The 17,549-nt window shown below is 31.6% G+C and overlaps 2 protein-coding genes across 3 annotated transcripts; both read right to left on the minus strand.

The window, feature by feature from the left end:
- Window positions 1-5,822: 5,822 nt before the first annotated feature.
- On the minus strand, window positions 5,823-9,665 carry LOC114186535 (putative E3 ubiquitin-protein ligase WAVH2). The gene is made up of 3 exons (XM_028074470.2): window positions 9,272-9,665; window positions 8,827-8,940; window positions 5,823-7,388 (listed from the first exon to the last, which is right to left on the minus strand). Exons 1-3 carry the CDS (start codon window positions 9,428-9,430, stop codon window positions 5,970-5,972), a joined length of 1,692 nt encoding a protein of 563 aa, XP_027930271.2. The 5' UTR covers window positions 9,431-9,665; the 3' UTR covers window positions 5,823-5,969.
- Window positions 9,666-13,719: 4,054 nt separating this feature from the next.
- On the minus strand, window positions 13,720-16,529 carry LOC114188878 (uncharacterized). Of its 2 annotated transcripts, none has more exons than XM_028077537.2 (2): window positions 14,741-16,529; window positions 13,720-14,052 (listed from the first exon to the last, which is right to left on the minus strand). In XM_028077537.2, the coding sequence occupies exons 1-2, from the start codon at window positions 16,452-16,454 to the stop codon at window positions 13,991-13,993; spliced, it is 1,776 nt and encodes a 591-aa protein (XP_027933338.1). In that variant the 5' UTR covers window positions 16,455-16,529; the 3' UTR covers window positions 13,720-13,990. The 2 variants fall into 2 exon arrangements, with proteins under 2 accessions (XP_027933338.1, XP_027933337.2); XM_028077536.2 differs by having other exon boundaries at window positions 14,424-16,527.
- Between the last annotated feature and the right edge of the window lie 1,020 nt (window positions 16,530-17,549).

The raw sequence follows: 17,549 nt of genomic DNA on the forward strand, positions 1-17,549 counted from the left end.
AACTAGTAGTGAACTTGACAAGACATCAGTTTATTTTCAAGTAAAATGTTAAATTTAAGTTTCGTACAATAAATAAAAGAATATTTTTTTTCATATTCATCCAATATACTTAAATCAATTTTCATTCACAGATAAAGAAATAGTTAGGAATTCAAGTATGAGTTTAAGTCTAAATTTTATATTGGTTAGAGATGAGAAAGTAGAACACTATATAAGAATAAAATAATAAAGACTCACAAATTTATTGTCTTAGGACCTGTTCGTTTGTATGTATGATCCTGTAGAGAATGATTTGTGAGGATGGATTTTAAAAAAATTTATGTACGATTTGAAAAGAAAAGCAGAGATAGATTTGCGAGATCAGTCTGAAAGTTCATCATTTCATTTTGCAAGGATTTAAGAAGATAATATATTATTTTACATTTATACCCTCTTCCAATTTTATATAAATATATATTTATTTTAATTATTAATTATAATATACTATTATTATTTTATTAATTATTATATATATATATATATATATATATATATATATTATTTATTATTATAATTTATTATAATATATATATATATATATATAATTAATAATATAATAATCATTAATAATTAAAGTATTATTTAAAATATAATAATTCATATATTTATATATAACAACTAATAATATATATAAATATATATATTTAATTTTTTTATTTTAAGATTTCATATAATTTAAATATTTTATTTAATTTGTATTAATTAATTATAGTTATTTTTATAATATTAAATTACAAAATTATATTTTTATTAAGGGTATTTTAGTAATTTTTTAATTTTATCTATTTTTACAATTAATTTTATCTATCACATCAATCAAATCTTTCACTAATTTTTATAAAACTTATCTTCAAATCTACTCACTTTACTCTCTAAATCCACTCAAAAAAACACAAAAATTCATCTATTCAAATCTACACAAATCTATCTTCACACTCTCCCCGCATCCACTCTTTCAAGTGAACACACACTTAAGGTTTTGGGTTGAAAGTGATTTCAATGTCTTATATGGTTGAGTTCAGGTCTCATTGGTATTGTATCTTTCCAGTAAAATCTCCTCTTTTATAAATCTAACAGAAGAGAAATCCTGAGTTGAAGCTTTTTACGAATTTTATATTTTATGTTAGTAATTTTTGAGATATGAAGAAATTAAATAATTCATATTCTAATTAAAACTCGGCTAAAAGTATATAAAATTAATTTACAAATCAACTTAAATGTCTTTACGATGCTTTATTTTAAAACTCATATTTGAAAACCAAAGGTTATTGGTATCTAAATAATGAATTTTTGAAAGGCGAGTGACGAAGGACCACTTCACTTGTGTTGTGTCAAAATGGAATGTAACTCTGTCTTATTCATCATTTGACCAAATTTCATAATTTTTTTATTATACTAATTTTCAATTTTCATAATTTAGTATATAGTAGTGTGTTGTTCATGGTTGCATGAACCTACCATTTTTATTTTTATTTATTTTTTGTTTAGTCAACTCCTCCCTTATTTTTTAACTGTATCCCTTTATATATAAGGGAAAAAACATTATATATATATATATATATATATATATATATATATATTAATGCTTATTTCATTATTCAATGGGCAAAACAAAAATAATAGGTGGCACTTCACATGAAAAAAAAAACAATAATTGAACTATAGAATTAGAAGACTTTGATAGCTAGGTCAAGTATAACGGTTAAATTATTTAAGTTAGTTGGCTTTAATAAGTGCTTATAATTGGTAATATATTTTTATGAAAGAAAAAAACATTTTTGATTTGAATTATCAAATTACTATCTTTATAAATACTAACCTAAATTCCAAGATATTAAAACGTATAGTTTTCACTTGTTTTTTTTTTTTTGTTCATTTGTTACGGTGGAAAAGAAAACTTTAGAAGAAAAGGAAAAATCCACCTGGAATCCATTTTTGATTTGCTAAGGTGAATCTTTAAAAATGATGTTGATGAAAACCATTGGTTCAAACTCAAATCAATTACCTAGTTGTCATATCAATTACGTGTTAACCAAATCAATGATTTAATGATGTTTTCAAAAGTTTTTCACCCAACGAAAAAGTAACCATCTTTATGGCCTACAGATAAAATGTAATCCTAAATAACTAAAGTTTCTAAATTCTTTTACTTATAACATGACTTTGAAAAAGTATTTCTGTCTTTTCATGAGGTTGAGTTCATTCTGATAATTCACAATCAAATTTCTACACATCAATACAAATACGAGAGGAATAGGAGAGAACATTAAATAACAATAATAAAGAAACTCTAATTGTTAAAAAATACTACAAGTTTTGGTTAGATGGTTTTATATACAATTGTAAGAATCAATTAACTATCTTAAAAATAAAAATAATTTAACGGAAAATCACAATATTTTTTTTTTCTATTTAAAAGAATAATGGTTTAAACTTGGATTCTTTTACCAGGAATTTAACACTTAAATTTTCAAATTTGGTGTAATTGTTGAGTTTTTTTAATAAATTTAAATATATTAGTCATTGTAATAATTAGTTGTTGCAGATGATGAGTCATTGTGAGTAACTAATGTACTAATCATTGAAGTTTATAGTTAATAAGTTATGCGTTTATAGTTGCTTTAAGTATAACAGTAAACAAATGTGAGTTTATAAATTATATTGTTCATTGTATGAAAACAACAACAAGATATGAATCAAGTTTTTTCATAATAAAGAATTGTTGATTATAAAGTGGTATCAAAAGTTAGCTAGCTTAAGTGTTTGAATGAAAAAAAAAAGAGTTTGAGAGCTTTGGTGTTTGAAAAAAGAAAGAAAGAGAGCTATTTTTTTTTATCAACAATGAATATATTTATATATAGTATAACACTAGGAGTGTTTTAATCCATATACAGAAAAATAAAGACATAATTAAACAACACTACTAAACACCTTAGAAAGGTTTAGCATAACATCTTTAATAAATGTCCCCCTTTACCTTTCCAAAAGAGTATTATATAGTCTTAGAAATTACCTATGTATACTACTTGTCAAAACAAAGTAGTCACATATTATAGTTAAAGTACAACAACCAGATTTACATCAAAATCTAGATGTTTCACTTGTGAGTTTGATGTAGATCAACCTTTAAAATCTGTCCTAATCGATTATTACTTTTGTCCCTCCAATTTATGCTTATGTGATGATCCTTTAGAAGAGTATGTTATTGCTTGACTGCAATTTTTTACTATTTGTATGTTATAATTACACCATCCTTGTTGCATCTCATATTTGTTGAATCTCTCTAGGTCATACTCATCCTAAATTTACTGCTAAAGGCAAATATAACTCTAGACTAAAAGTTCAACTAGGTTAAACTACAAAGAAAATATATTTACTTTCAAATTCATGTTTTCTAATACGGATTTTTGTTATATTTTATATGTGACAAATAGACTGCACTTTAATTGGACAAAAAATTCAGTTAGAATAGAAAAAATTAACATTACTAATTTTATGTTTCATCTGAGTCAAAACTTTATTATTTATTATTGTATATAAATATATATATTATTATTATTTGAATCAACAACTCTTATACAAAAGTTGGATTTCGTTATTTGTTTAATCTGACAGTAATTAAGGTTAAATTAAATGAATGAAATAAAAATTCAAAGAAACTAAAGATTTTCGATTTAGACGGTTTGATTTGGATATATGGTATTTTCTGTAATAAAAACTCAAAGAATATGTTAAAACCAATTATTTTCGTTTTTTCATATCTATAATTTTATAAAATAGGAAAAAAAATATCATCATGTTTCAAAATATAAGACTTTCCTACGTTAAAAATATCCTTCCATCGAAACTTTTTGTTGGTAAAATAGTTTAGATGTATATCATGATTGTCGTATAAATAGATTATTTTGGAAGACTATTTCTGACCACTTGTTAGATGAAGTGAGGAATAGAAGAAAATCACTTAAAATATTACAAAGCTAATATCTATAAGATTACTCAAATTTAATTATTGAAGATGATAAAATCGTAGTAGAAGAAAAGTGATCTCATCATTAGATATGACCAACTTTGTTTCGTAGTAAACATCATCATCATGCAAGTAAATACTTCTACATTAATTACATAGCATAAAAAAAAATTAACAATTCATAAATTTTATAAATAATCCATGCATAAAACTTCATTCTCATCATCATGATACTTTTGATTTATCCTACCCAAAACCAAGCTCATACATTTTTGTGAAGTCAAACAAACCATAATAAGATTCTATTACTTGAATAATCAACCATCCATTTGGAATAAATATATAAATAGATGAATATAAACTGATGTCATGTTCTCAAGATTCAAAATAAAGGAATAATGAAGAAAATACTAAAGTAGAAAATTTATTTTAATGTTTACTTTTTCATGTTATAAAATAAATACAACATTTTTTTATTAGGATACACTATTTTTTTTCTCTTTTTTTTATGGTTTTAGTAATAAAGAGAAAACTGTTTTTTTTTGTCGTAATTATTTTTCTTTGGTAAGGACATATAACTAATTTAAAATATATATATATATATATATATATATATATATATATATATATATATATATATATATATATATATATATATATATATATATCTTGTATGACTATACAAAGTTTAAGAAAAAAAAGAAACACATATGGATTAGGTTTTACGTTTTAACCACTATTTGACAATCTGTGCTAAGATTCATGCATGTGTGCTGGATGATGCTGACTTCTAATATTTAATATTTAACTTTGCTATATAAAACAAAAATATCAGCAAAGATCCCTACGTTGTAAGTTACCACTTTATTCATTTATTCTTAACTACCTATATTTTATAATATTCTTAAACAATAAAAACACGTCATATGTAATGTAATTCAAAATACGTTAACCCATTAATTAAATTCCGCTAATAATATAAATATAATTTAACTGATGATAAAATCAAATAACTCAACCATAAAAGAGAGAACAGATTTTTCTTCTATTTGAACCCCCACAAAATACTATGCTAGCCCATTTTGTGCATCTAATTTTCCAACGGTCCACACTCAAAACTGAAGTTCATTTTACTTTCTTCACCGCTCAAAATAACATTATTTCCACCCCCTCAAATTAAACACAACTATCACCCTTTTATAAAACTAAACCAAATTTTGTACGTATCTTAAATAAACAATTACTTGAATTAAGTATTAAACATAAATTCAATTTTTTTATGACTTTCATTTTTTCTTTCACATGTTTATATTAACACATAAAAACAAAACTCCTTTCAAATAGATTACTTTTTACACATAGTAATGTTAATTTCACCTATGCAATTATAAGATATACACTATTTCCCATCCTTGGTTAAAGTTGGTGCACTATCTGAATTTTTTTTTTCTTCTTCAAAATCTCACAAATAAGTTTGGAGTGTGACATCCATTGTTAACACTAGATTTGAGTGATGTAAACCTTGAACTTCACAATTGTGTTAACTATCTAGAGACTAATAGTTTACTATAAAACTTCTTAGAAATCTTATTTTAAAAATAGAATTTTGAAAAGATTTTTGCTGTATCATTTCCAAAATTCAAGACACGATTGATCAGGCTTTTGTCATTTATACCGTATCTCTCTGCCTTTATCTTTAATTAGTTTAAATCCTTGCCTTTGAACTGATTTTTAAACCAAATCAAAACTAAACAAAAGTACATTAAATAAACATCACACATGTGCAGTGTTTTTTCTCTTATCTTTGTTTTCTCGGTTGTGTGAAGAAATAATCTTTTGTATAATCTTTTCCAGTTCTATAAGATTACAGTTCTAGCTATAGAAATTGAAGACAGCAGCGATGGCCTAGAACAAAATAGCCTCAAGAAATGCATTGGTCTACATAAAAACAATAGTTGTAATTTCAGAGTCTATAACCATGCAAATGCTTGGCCCATCTTCTGGCCATGTAAGGGTCATGAAAATCCCAACTTTCAACACTGCTACTCCTGCCACCACCACCACCACCACCACCTGTGTTCATATCCCTCACAGTTTCTTCACCATCTTCTGAAGCATCACCTTTATGTTCTCCAACACCTACAACAGTTTCCCCTGTTCTTCTAACACACTCATCAATTTCACCTTCAATGTAGCTATATTCCACATACACATGAGTGCAGTCACCAAGGTCTAACAGAATCCTTCTTTCTTCTCCACCTCTTATCTCTCCAATCCTTATCACTCTGCCACTGCCAACTTCCTCACCAGCTCCACATATTCTCAGCTGAATTTCGCGCACAATGCCTCCAAGCATCTTGGCCAAGAACTCCTCAAACTCTTGTATCACAAATCCACTAGAAGTGCCAAAGCCAAATCCCACATGAAATCTATGAATTGGAGTAGATGGTAGTTCCATGCTCACAGCATGGTATGGTCTAGTAGGATTATCAGACAAGTGCAGGATGCATGATTCAGGGTTCTTGTGCACACGGTCTTCAAGTATCTTTATCCCTTTTTTCAACCCTTCAACTGGATCAGCTTGCCCCATGTAGAACAACCGGTCAATGACTTGAAGGGCCGTGCGTTTTCCATAGGATGTCATGCGTCTCAAGGGGAAGACACGAGCCGCAGCTGAGGAATATGTAACAATGGCCAACCTATCTATCTGTCTGAGGGAGAAAACCACAAGAGCCATTGCTTGTTTGAGAAGTCTTAGGTGTGGTCCATTAGGACTAGCCACCAAGACCAAGTCAGTGGCTCGTTCATGGGTGAGTTTCACAGAGAGATAGGCTCTATTTGAGGAAGGGCACATGATATAAGGTGTTTGCATTGGCATTGGTGAGGATTGTACATGTGATGAGGAGCTGCAAGTTAAAGGGTGGAGTGATAAATGGCAAGGGCATGATGCATGTTTTGTCACCTGCAGAGCTGGATGGTAACTGGTTGGTGCATTTGGTGGAATAGGCACAAGAGAGAAACTCAGCTTTGGACTGTCTGGTGTGTCATCAGGTTCAACAGGATCATCATCATCATAGCGTGCAGAGCGTAGAAGAGATCGGCGATGAACACGGAAGGTAGCAATGGAATCATCGAGGATTCTTAGAATGGGATCACTTTGGTTGGAGGAAGTGAAAGGTCCTCCTAGGTTGTTGTTTAGGTTACGAGGGAGCTGAGTCCAATGGGCACGGCAAATGGGGCAAGTCACACTTCCATGGCGGACATTGGAAGAGATGCAGGCAAAATGGAATGCATGAGAGCACTGAGCAGTGAATATAGCTTGTCCTGGACTGCTTCCCTTGCTATGGTAACTAAGAGGATCTAAACATATTGCACACAAATTCTGCAGACAAACAAAACGAAGCAGGTGAGTCAAAGAAGGAACAAGCATGCATCCCTGAATAGTAGGATGAAATACATGAATACATTCATAGTATCGACCAAGAATGATGTTGGTTACAAATTCACCAGAAAGACAGACAGTGAGATTTGATTCAGGAACAAACAAATCAAGAAAATGAATGTTATGCTGTGTTGGCTTGTTAGTTTGAAGCATCTAGTAGCATAGATGTATGTACATAACATGCATAGCTCCAATGTTTTCAAAGCCAGAAGAAGAAAATAAAGGAACAACTCCCATATTTTCAAAGTGATATCACACTCTACTCATTTTGAGAAGGAATTGATTAGATTGTGATGATAGTGTAAAATATGGATTGCATTTATGAGGATATTGCTGACTTTTGTAATAATTGTTTTAGAAGTCTTGTCTTGCTTGATTTCTAATCGGTGGATGTATAAAAAGTCTTTATACTGATAATGAATAATAACAATAGTATTGAGGAATTAATGACTTATCTGAAGAGGCATTTTTTAATGAAAAGAAAGTGGCACACAGACAGAGTTGTGATAAAACCAGACTAAGATTGAAGAAAATACATACAATGTGTCAAATCTTATCACTCTGATGGTTTTCATGCAAACATTCATACAAAAATGCATTATTAAACAAACTAATCACTTTTTACCATTGGATTAAAGTATACAGTGAAGCTTTCGGTAAATTGAAAACGAGATTCCACACTCAAAGTGACAAGGGATTGTGTTCACCACAAAAGTTCATTCCCTTCATTATGAAGCTATTGGATGAAAGACATGTGTATATGATATATAATATCCAGAGAGGTTTTCACGACGATAGAAGGAAAAGTATGATCATGCATGTAGTGGCAGGTGAAACTTCCCAACGTGGGGTCAGCATTTAATGAATTGATTCTTGGCTTCACTAATGTGCCATGTGCAGGTATTCACATGCCAGTATCCTCTATTAACCACCTTCGGTGTTCTATATATATTTCTGTACCAAAATAAATACTTTAAAGCCATTCGGCCAAATCACAGCACGAGAAAAATAATAAAGCAAAAGGGTAGTTAAAAAGAAGAATTAAGCATCAATTATAAAAAAAAGCAAGAAAAGAAAAAAGAAAAATGTTCCACAAGGTCAAACTTTTAGGTTCATTGGATTCCGAAGTGTTTCAAAGCAATAATAGACCGAATGCGCAGATAGAAAACGCATGAAAGAACTGAGTACCAAAATGTCTAGTAGCTAGAAGTTGAAGAGTTACTTTAATCCTAAACCTATTAATCATTAAAAACATTAATAAATCTCCAACTTAACTCACCTCTGTAGAATCAACAATGTTAATGATGATTAATTTGCTAACCTAGAAAAATGAAAAGTCTTGTGGTGGTTTAAGGAACCAAAAGTGGATTTTTATTACCTTGCCATGAAGCTCATTGTTGATGTTGGTACTGATACCAGAATCTGTTTCCTCCATTACCTCCCCTGGGGAATTTTTTGTTCTTGACGGAGACACAAATGAGGAAACTGAGGTCTGCAAACAAACAACAATAATGACATCAATAACCACGACAAATTCATAAACAATCCATGTCACACCCCCTTAATCACGATAATCAAAAAACATTATCAGAGAAAAACAAAGGGGAAATCCCAAAAATCAAGTGGGAAAGGGCATTCCCAAATCCATGATTTCACACCCCAAAACCGATGATGGATGAAGAGGGCCATCCAATTGAACACCAATTTGGCAAAATTGCAGTCCATCCCAAAATGCAGATAAAGTTTGAATCTTTCCCCAAAATGCAAACACCCAAAGAAGAAAGAAATGCAGAGTGTTGAGAAAAGGGAAAGTGGGAGATTACAGTGGCAGATAGACTACAAGACGTGTCAATGGATACTGGATCCACCAAAGCCTTTCTCCTTGAGAATGAGCCACATGCATATGCTGCTGCCACAGCCACCTTCCTTGCTGCTTCTTTCAGCTTTGAAGTCCCTCTTCTTCCACCTCCTCCTTCTCCCATTCTCTCTTTTCTTTTCACTATCTCAGTTGTTTGTGTCAAAGATTACAGTGTTAGAGAGTTACCCTCTGAAGCTTTTTGGTGTTTGTGTCGCTGATGAGGCCACAAATGATGCAGAGAACAGATGAGAGAGAGAAAGAGAGAGAAAAGAAAAGAGACAAGGAGCTCTGCAAAATTCAGCAATGAGCAGCTTCTGTTGCCGTCGCTGCTGTTACTTTTGTAAGTCACTATTATTGTTGTTGTGTTCTTTCTTCATCAGCACCACACACACGCTTATATAACATAAGTACATTACATTTCACAACCGCTTCTAAGCACTGCCACCCCTACATCATTATTATATTTGGCTATGGTCACTCACATTTACCAATAATAAAAAAAAAAACCTTTTTTGTTTTTACCTTCTTACATTACAGTCTTCACTTCAAGTTCAACCCAACAAGCCACCCCAATTCCCATTTTATGCTTTGATCCATAAAGATAGGTTTTTTTATTTTTTGAAATTTGCTTTACAGATATTAAATCTGTTAAAAATTAATTTTTACTGGAGGATCTGTCCAGTTAATTATATCCATGTGAAATATTTGATATTTTTTTAATTCAGATTACTCAAAGTTGATATTTTTTAAAGGTTTAAATCCAAATATACATAAATAAAAACAATCCGGGTATATACATTTAGGTATGTGCAAATTTTAAATCAGTTGAACAGACTGAAAAAAATGTTAGGCGTTGAACACCTTTTGAATGGAGAAAAAAAATTGCATAAAGTTGAATATTTGATGTGTGTTTATGAAAGTTTGAGTGATTTAAAATGATTTAAAATGCTAAATTTTTTTATTTGATACTTATTGAAAAAGAGTGTGAGAACCATATTTGCTATTTTAGGGAAACAAGAGTATTTTTGTCAAAGATTGTAATTAGATTGCTTTGAAAGGAAAATTCAAGTTGGGCTTGACAGTTTCTACTTGAAGTCATAGATTTAGATCCTATGGGTTACCTTTTTTCATGGGAAACATACCAAAGCAAATTTTAGTTAATTAGTCTACAATTTGTAGCATCAAACATCAATGTTACTTGCATCTAAAACGATATTTTAGTAAACAGAAAAAAGGGTGTTGAAATTGATGGAATAGCATGAAATGAGGAGGAAGGAAAAGGACCAATTTGGCCCTTTACAAAAACAATGATATTATGGGGCCATCCCACTAAAACCTAATTGACCAATACAAGTTGTTTACAGCAATAGTGAGATCCCTCCACTTGGACCACGCTTATATTTTCATCCACTTTTTTTCCAATGTTTATTGAAAAAATATTCTGGTTTTGAAAATTCTATGTATGCATCAAGTTTATGCACTTTTTGAGGGAAAAAAAACACATTTTTATGGCCCTAAATCTAGAGTGTATGTAGTGAGAGCTTGTGAAACATAATGACAATTTATGGGATGAATTCAATCATGACAAGTTTCCATTAGATTTAAAGCACTTCACCCCACATTCCACACAGGGAATTGGGTCCACCAGTTTATAGCACAGGGACACATTTTTTTTCTTCTTCTTTTTCCCTTTTAAACATAGTAGCAGCAGCAATGTAAATCTTTAATATTGGTACCATTTTTCAGCATGCGTTAGCTACGACTTAGAATCACTTTGGTACCAACTTGTTTCAGAAAATATAAAAAGAATGAAACTTGTGAATTGCCTCACAAGAGTCAAAACAGAGATCTGATTTGCTGGCAGGATTGAAAAGCAAAGCTATATGGAGAGGGGGGGAATGGGGAAAATATTAAAAACAGAAAAAAAAAATGAGAGAGAAAAAGAGAAGGGTCAAAAGGGTTCCAAGAGGTGGGGAAAATGACCGTTTTATTTGAATTTAAAAGGTTCATGGCATTGATCCATAAGAGCTTCCATAATTCCATTCTTTGGCTTTTTCTCCTTCTTGTTCTTTTTCTTTTGATGTAAATAAAGAAATGGACATTTATTTGCAATGCAAAGGTAGTCAAAGCAAGAGAGACTAATGGGTTGGCTCCAAAATGCTTTTCTTGCATTGGTTGTATTCCACTTGTCTTCTTCATATACTTACATGGGCTACAATATATCTCTCCTTTTCCTTTTTCTATATTCTTCTTCTTTTATAGCTCATGCATATTTATTGTTTAGCTTTTTAGCTTAGACATCTAATGGCTTCTTTGTTGGTGGAATTATTTGGATTAAGGGTACCTTAAGATTCACTTTAATACAAACTTGTGATAATTTTTTAGTTTAATTTACAAATCCATATTGTAATGTTTTCTTTTGTGCTGCACTTGGTATCTGATTGGATAATGGGAAATTTTGGCTGTGAACAAAAAGTGAATTGCATATTCAAACCAGGTTGTGCATGGGGTTTTAACTAATCATAGTTTAATTTGATGTACTTAGTTAAATAAAGTTTTCTTTTTTTCTTCTGGGGAAAATTGTAATTAACTAAAAGTATCCAGACTCTAAGTCATAGGATTAAGCTAGTTGTGAATTTTCTTATTTGAATAGCCAAGTGAAAAAAAAAGGCAAAGTCAAATTTATTTGATCATATAATAAAGCATACTGTGAAAGAAAAAAAAAAGAAAAAAAAAAGAGAAGCTAGTTTGATTTGTGCTTTTGCATGCTTGCTGTTGCTTAGTTTCTTTCCATTCCCTTTGATCAGAAAAAGGATGAGTTGTCCCATTGATGATTAAACCGCGTTAGAATAATAGGTCTTCTTTGAACTACTGCCCTAGGTGACAATCAAATGCCTCTCTCCTCCTTTTCCCTTTTTTTTCCCTTCCAAATTCTCTTTTCTTTTCTCCCAAAAAACCAGAAGAGGGTCCCAAAATATTACCTACAGATTAGGTTACTGTAGTAACCTATGTTCAGATGTGATAAATACCATAAAGTATCTATATCAGTAGCAGAGAAAATAAAAACTTAAGAATCCTGAGTAAGTAAAATATATTCCACTCCTGGAGAGGTGTTTAAGTTTAGTCCATTTTACAGTAAATGAATTTGTTAGTAGTAGTGAGTAATTATGAAAAAACCTCTCAATTTAAAGGTTTTTTTTTTTCTTTCAACTTTTAAGGTCATGGACAGATACATTTGAATCCTGTGTTACCAATTTTTGGACTTAGAGAAGAGAACAGTATTTTGAATCATACTTACTACTTATCCTTTTTCAATCTTTGTGCAGAATCTTCATTTCAACTTTTAAAGTGATAAAGTTTGTATTAGAGATTCAAAACTAACTGTGGATAATGCCGAGTGTTATAATATGAGAAAAAAGTTACCCTACATGAAAGTAGATTAAACTATAGCAGCTTTAACATCTTAACTAAATCTATCAGGGTTTGAACATTGGATCATGATCTTCACCAAACTAGGAGGGATTTTTTGAGTTAACTAATACACTAGACAACAATTTAAGCAATCAGCTAAGAAATCAAACGTGTACAGAAATTATTATTACGAGCACAAACGTATTAGCAGAGCAAGTATGTGTCCACGTACAAATATTATCTTTTTCTTTTGTGTCCGCAAGTTATTTGGAATGGTTAGGTAGTGATGACGCTCCTTCTCACATGCTTCAAGCAAGACATATAAGAAGAAGACAAATGAGAAAAAAACAATAATTGAAATTTAATAGGTACAAGCTTGTATTGAGTTGTCGTGGTAATCAATCACTAAACTTGAATGTGCTAATTTTAATGCAGATTCAGGTTTATTCATTAAATGTGGGGTACGAGAAATGTATCAAAATTGGATATTTTGTCTTGAAAGCAAGTTGTTATAATAGAGCCAGAAAACGATGGATGCACCAAAGGAAAATAATGACAGTACTGAGAACTTAGGGAATCTCCTTTTGTGAATGACATGGGAAAGCTATTGGTGATCCTCTCTTGCCTCTCAAAAGAAGGTAAAGGGGAAAGTTTCCTTGTGTTTGCAAAAACTTGCTGCTTGCTAGCCTACAAAGAACAAACGTGTCTGATTGCTTGTTCAAATAGTTCAGTTTGACCTGGTCAAAGTACAAGGGAGTTGAACTTGGATTATTGGAACATGAACTTATTTGGAACTTAATTCGACCCTTTCAAATAATTTTTAACTTGTTTCAATAAGCATTTATGGACAAATTGTTGTCCTAAGAAGAATTTAGTGTTGGGTTCTGACAAAAAAATTCTCCATAAAAAAGAGTTCTGGGTTTTAAATATGACTAACGAACCAGAAGAGACTTAAACTCGATAGCAAAGTTCAGAATCTCACAGAAGAAGCTAAGACTCAGGTTATAAAAAAAATCATGTCATAAGGTTTATATAATAAATAGTATTTTATTAAACTGTTTGTTGTGCAGTTTGAGCATATGTTTTAATCTTATTCCAAGATGTTGCCGTCTGTGTCCGTATCTTCTTTCTTAGTCATGAATAGTTTTTCCTTAATACATGCACCATATTTCACGGTGGTTGTTAATAGGTCAGGTCACAAGACTCACAACTCACAAGAGGCCAAGGTTTGTCATTTTCTAATTGTTTGACGCCCCTCACTTTTCATAGTCCATTAATCATAATGCAACTGGATTTCAAGGTCACTTCTGAATCTTTTCGTTCCGATCTGTACCACTGCATAAAGAAAAAGAAAGAGTTATATCCACAGCTTTTACAAATCCCATGATTAGAACAGAAGGGCAAATCATTAGCTCATTTGAATTTGATTTGGACTTTGGAACTGAACGGTTAACAACAATTTCACTTTTTACCTTTTTAGTTCACTCTATAGTTATGTTCCTATGCAATAACATAAAACACCTTAACTAACTGTTGTTTGTCAACTTTGTATTCTCACATATATTGTGGTTCTCATAAATTTCCTAACAGTCAATCATTTATATCATGCAAAATAGCGCACCAAGTTTCAAAGAACCAAGCAGTGGCATTCATAAAAACACTATAAAGTGTACATTTTTTATGTTAGATGTAACTTGGGTTAGTACTTAATTAGTGGAGAACTAGTCTGCTAGCAACATGTTCTCTTGTGTAGAACCCATTTCCGTCATCAAAGGTTGAAGATTCTGTTGTAACAATCTGTAAATTTCCGCAATCTGGGGATGAGATCTTTCCCCAACAACAAATACATGATTTTTCCCTTTTATCTGTATTTGACTATATCCTGGAATTTTCTTCAGATATCTCTCTTTCATTCTTTTCCTAACCTGTGCAAATTCATCCCACCGACCCTCTGCAGCATATGTATTGGCTAGTAGTACATACCCCCCTGAACTAGATGTCTCTAGCTCTAATAGTTTCTCACCAATGGAATTTGCCATTACAACATCCCCATGAAGCCTGCACGCACCAAGCAAAGCCATAAGAATAACTTCGTCTCTCTCGGAAGGAGGAATAGTGGACACTACATCCATTGCTTCATCCATAAGTCCTGCTCTACTTAGAATGTCTACAAGGCAGGAATAGTGCTCAGCCTTAGGATTTAAGTTATAAGTACCCTTCATTGAGTCAAACAGTCTTCTACCTTGGTTAACAAGACCAGCATGGCTACAAGCTGACAAGAGTCCTACAAAGGTGACCTCATCTGGCTTAATTCCTGATACTAGCATGCGTGCGAATACCTGCAAGGCATGGTGACCATGTCCATGATTTGAATAAGCTACTATCATCGCAGTCCATGACACTACATCTTTTGACTTTAGTAGCTCAAAAGAAAGCCTAGCTGAGCGAAGGTCTCCACTTTTGGAGTACAACGTAATAAGTGCATTTGTAAGCCATGTGTTGGGCTCAAACCCGAGCCGTATGACCATTGCATGAGCTTGTATGAGTTCCACCATGCCATCACAGGAAGTTAATACGCTAGTCATAGTGGTTTCATTGGGTCTAACGCAAGATCTTAACATCAAAACAAACAGACATAAGGCTTCTGTTGTATCACCATTCCTTGCGTAGCCATCGATCATTGTGTTCCAACTCCCAACTTTCTTCTCCGGCACCAGGTTAAAAATCAAGCGAGCTTCGTCCATGTGACCCTCGTCAACACATGCAGTGATCATTGCAGTCCATGCAGCCATATCTTTATGAGGCATGAGATCAAAATACTTCCTAGCAATCCCAATCATCTTGTTTTGTGCCAAACCCGAGACCATAGCCGTCCACGAAACATGGTTCTTATCCGGCATCGATTCAAACAAACTTATAGCCTCATTCACTCTATTGACCCTCAAACAACCTGAGATCATGATGTTCCAAGAACGAACATTCCTTTCAGGCATTTCAAGGAAGAGCTTATAAGCCTCATTAAAGCAGTCATTGTCAAGATATGCCTTGACCATAGCTGTCCAAGCTATGATATTCTTTTCAGGCATGAGATCAAAATACTTTCGAGCATGGTGCATCAACCCATTGCGAGCAAAGCCTGAAACCACAGCAGTCCAGGACACAACGTTTCTCGCAGGCATTTGATCAAACAAGTGCAAAGCCTCGTCAATTCTTCCATAACTAAAATACCCAGAAATCAAACTAGTCCAAGAGAATGCATTCCTATGAATCATACTATCGAACGCCTTACGAGCTTCATCCAAGCGACCAACTTTAGCATACCCATCAATCATTGCGGATTCTGCAACAACGTTTTTCTGTGGCATTGCTCTGAACACGGTTTCGGCTCCAAGTAGGTCCTTGTTTTTCAAATAAACAGTAATCATCGAATTGTACGAAACATCATCTCGTTGGGGCATTTCGTCGAACAACTTCTTTGCTTCTTCGAGCTTGCCCTGGCGACCCAAGATTGTTATCCCCGCATTGAGTCTGTGGAGTGCATCATCCGTAGACCTCGGCGTTAAGCTCAAATTATTGGCCATTAAAGGGGTTCCGGGGTTTGAAATCTCAGCCCCATTGAAAATTTTCCGTAGACCATTTTTTTGGTCGCTGGAAATTGATGCTATGAAATACCTCAGTAAAGGATAACTAGGCCCACAAATTCTCCTTCCGTGTTGACAGACACACATGTTCGTCATCAGTACTGGGTTGATACAAGGATTCTTATCATTTACTATGTATTTTTAGAATTGTAAAAACTGGTATAAAAAAGTAGCTAGTTTAGAATCAAAATTGTTTTGTAATAGTAAGTTTGGTATAAACTAAAGAGATAATAAAATGAGAATGAAGAAGAAAAATTTTGAAAAAAAAAGAGATAAATAACTATGAAATAAAATCGAGAATTTAGTTATTTTGTAAGAAAGCAGTGGAAAAGAATGTTTTGGAAGTAGTATAATTTGATTGATTTAATAAAATTAAAAATAAAAATAAGTCAATAATAAATTGAAAATAGTAGGGTGAATTCACAATTTTTTGAAATTAATCGATCTCCATTTTTTACGTAAACTACAATTTAAATTTTGACAACTTTTGTCTATTACATAAAATGTCATATTTTAATTAATTTTAAAATATAAAATATAAAAAATAAAAAATAAATAAATAGATATTTATTTAGAAGATATTATCTCATGGTAATTGTCTTTCTATTATATACACTCAGATGTGTTTATTTTTTTTTTCTGAGCCCTATCTATGTCATGGTAATAGATCATTTTGGTTTCTTTAAAAAAATAAATTAAAAAATATGTACTTTTAAAATTTAGATCATATTATTAAAATCAGTATTGATATACGTACATATTTTTCATTGTTTTATTTATTTTTAAAACCTATTTTTTTTTTTAGAAAACAAGTCTATCACAGCTCTACTGGTCCAATTTAAATACATTTAGATAATGGACTAAACGAGTTAGGTTAAAATTTATTCTTTTGAATTTAAGACAATTGTTTTTGTTAACTTTACTCGTTTTTACATGTCTTTCATCAAGGTAAATTTCTTTTCATGGTTTTATTCCTTATATCCTTCCTCCTCATCAAACATATCACATATCATACTACTCCATTTTTATTTTTATTTTTTAATATTATTATTATAATTATTACAACAACAAAAAATACAAAATAGCCTCATAATTAATTGAAGTACAGTAATAGAAGATTTGAACTAAACAAAATTATAAACAAATCAATTCTATCACATGTATAATCGGTTATATCGTCGAGAGCTTTTC

This window comes from Vigna unguiculata, chromosome 6 (genome assembly GCF_037176805.1).
Source record: "Vigna unguiculata cultivar grain cowpea cultivar isolate G323 ecotype 2 chromosome 6, ASM3717680v1, whole genome shotgun sequence".
Taxonomy (NCBI): domain Eukaryota; kingdom Viridiplantae; phylum Streptophyta; class Magnoliopsida; order Fabales; family Fabaceae; genus Vigna; species Vigna unguiculata.

Coding starts and splice junctions, on each gene's coding strand:
- LOC114186535 (XM_028074470.2), bottom strand. CDS start 9,430: ATGGGAGAAGGAGGAGGTGGAAGAAGAGGGACTTCAAAGCTGAAAGAA. Junction 8,941..9,271: donor CTTGTAGTCTATCTGCCACT/GTAATCTCCCAC, acceptor GTTTGTTTGCAG/ACCTCAGTTTCCTCATTTGT. Junction 7,389..8,826: donor ACAATGAGCTTCATGGCAAG/GTAATAAAAATC, acceptor GTTTGTCTGCAG/AATTTGTGTGCAATATGTTT.
- LOC114188878 (XM_028077536.2), bottom strand. CDS start 16,454: ATGACGAACATGTGTGTCTGTCAACACGGAAGGAGAATTTGTGGGCCT.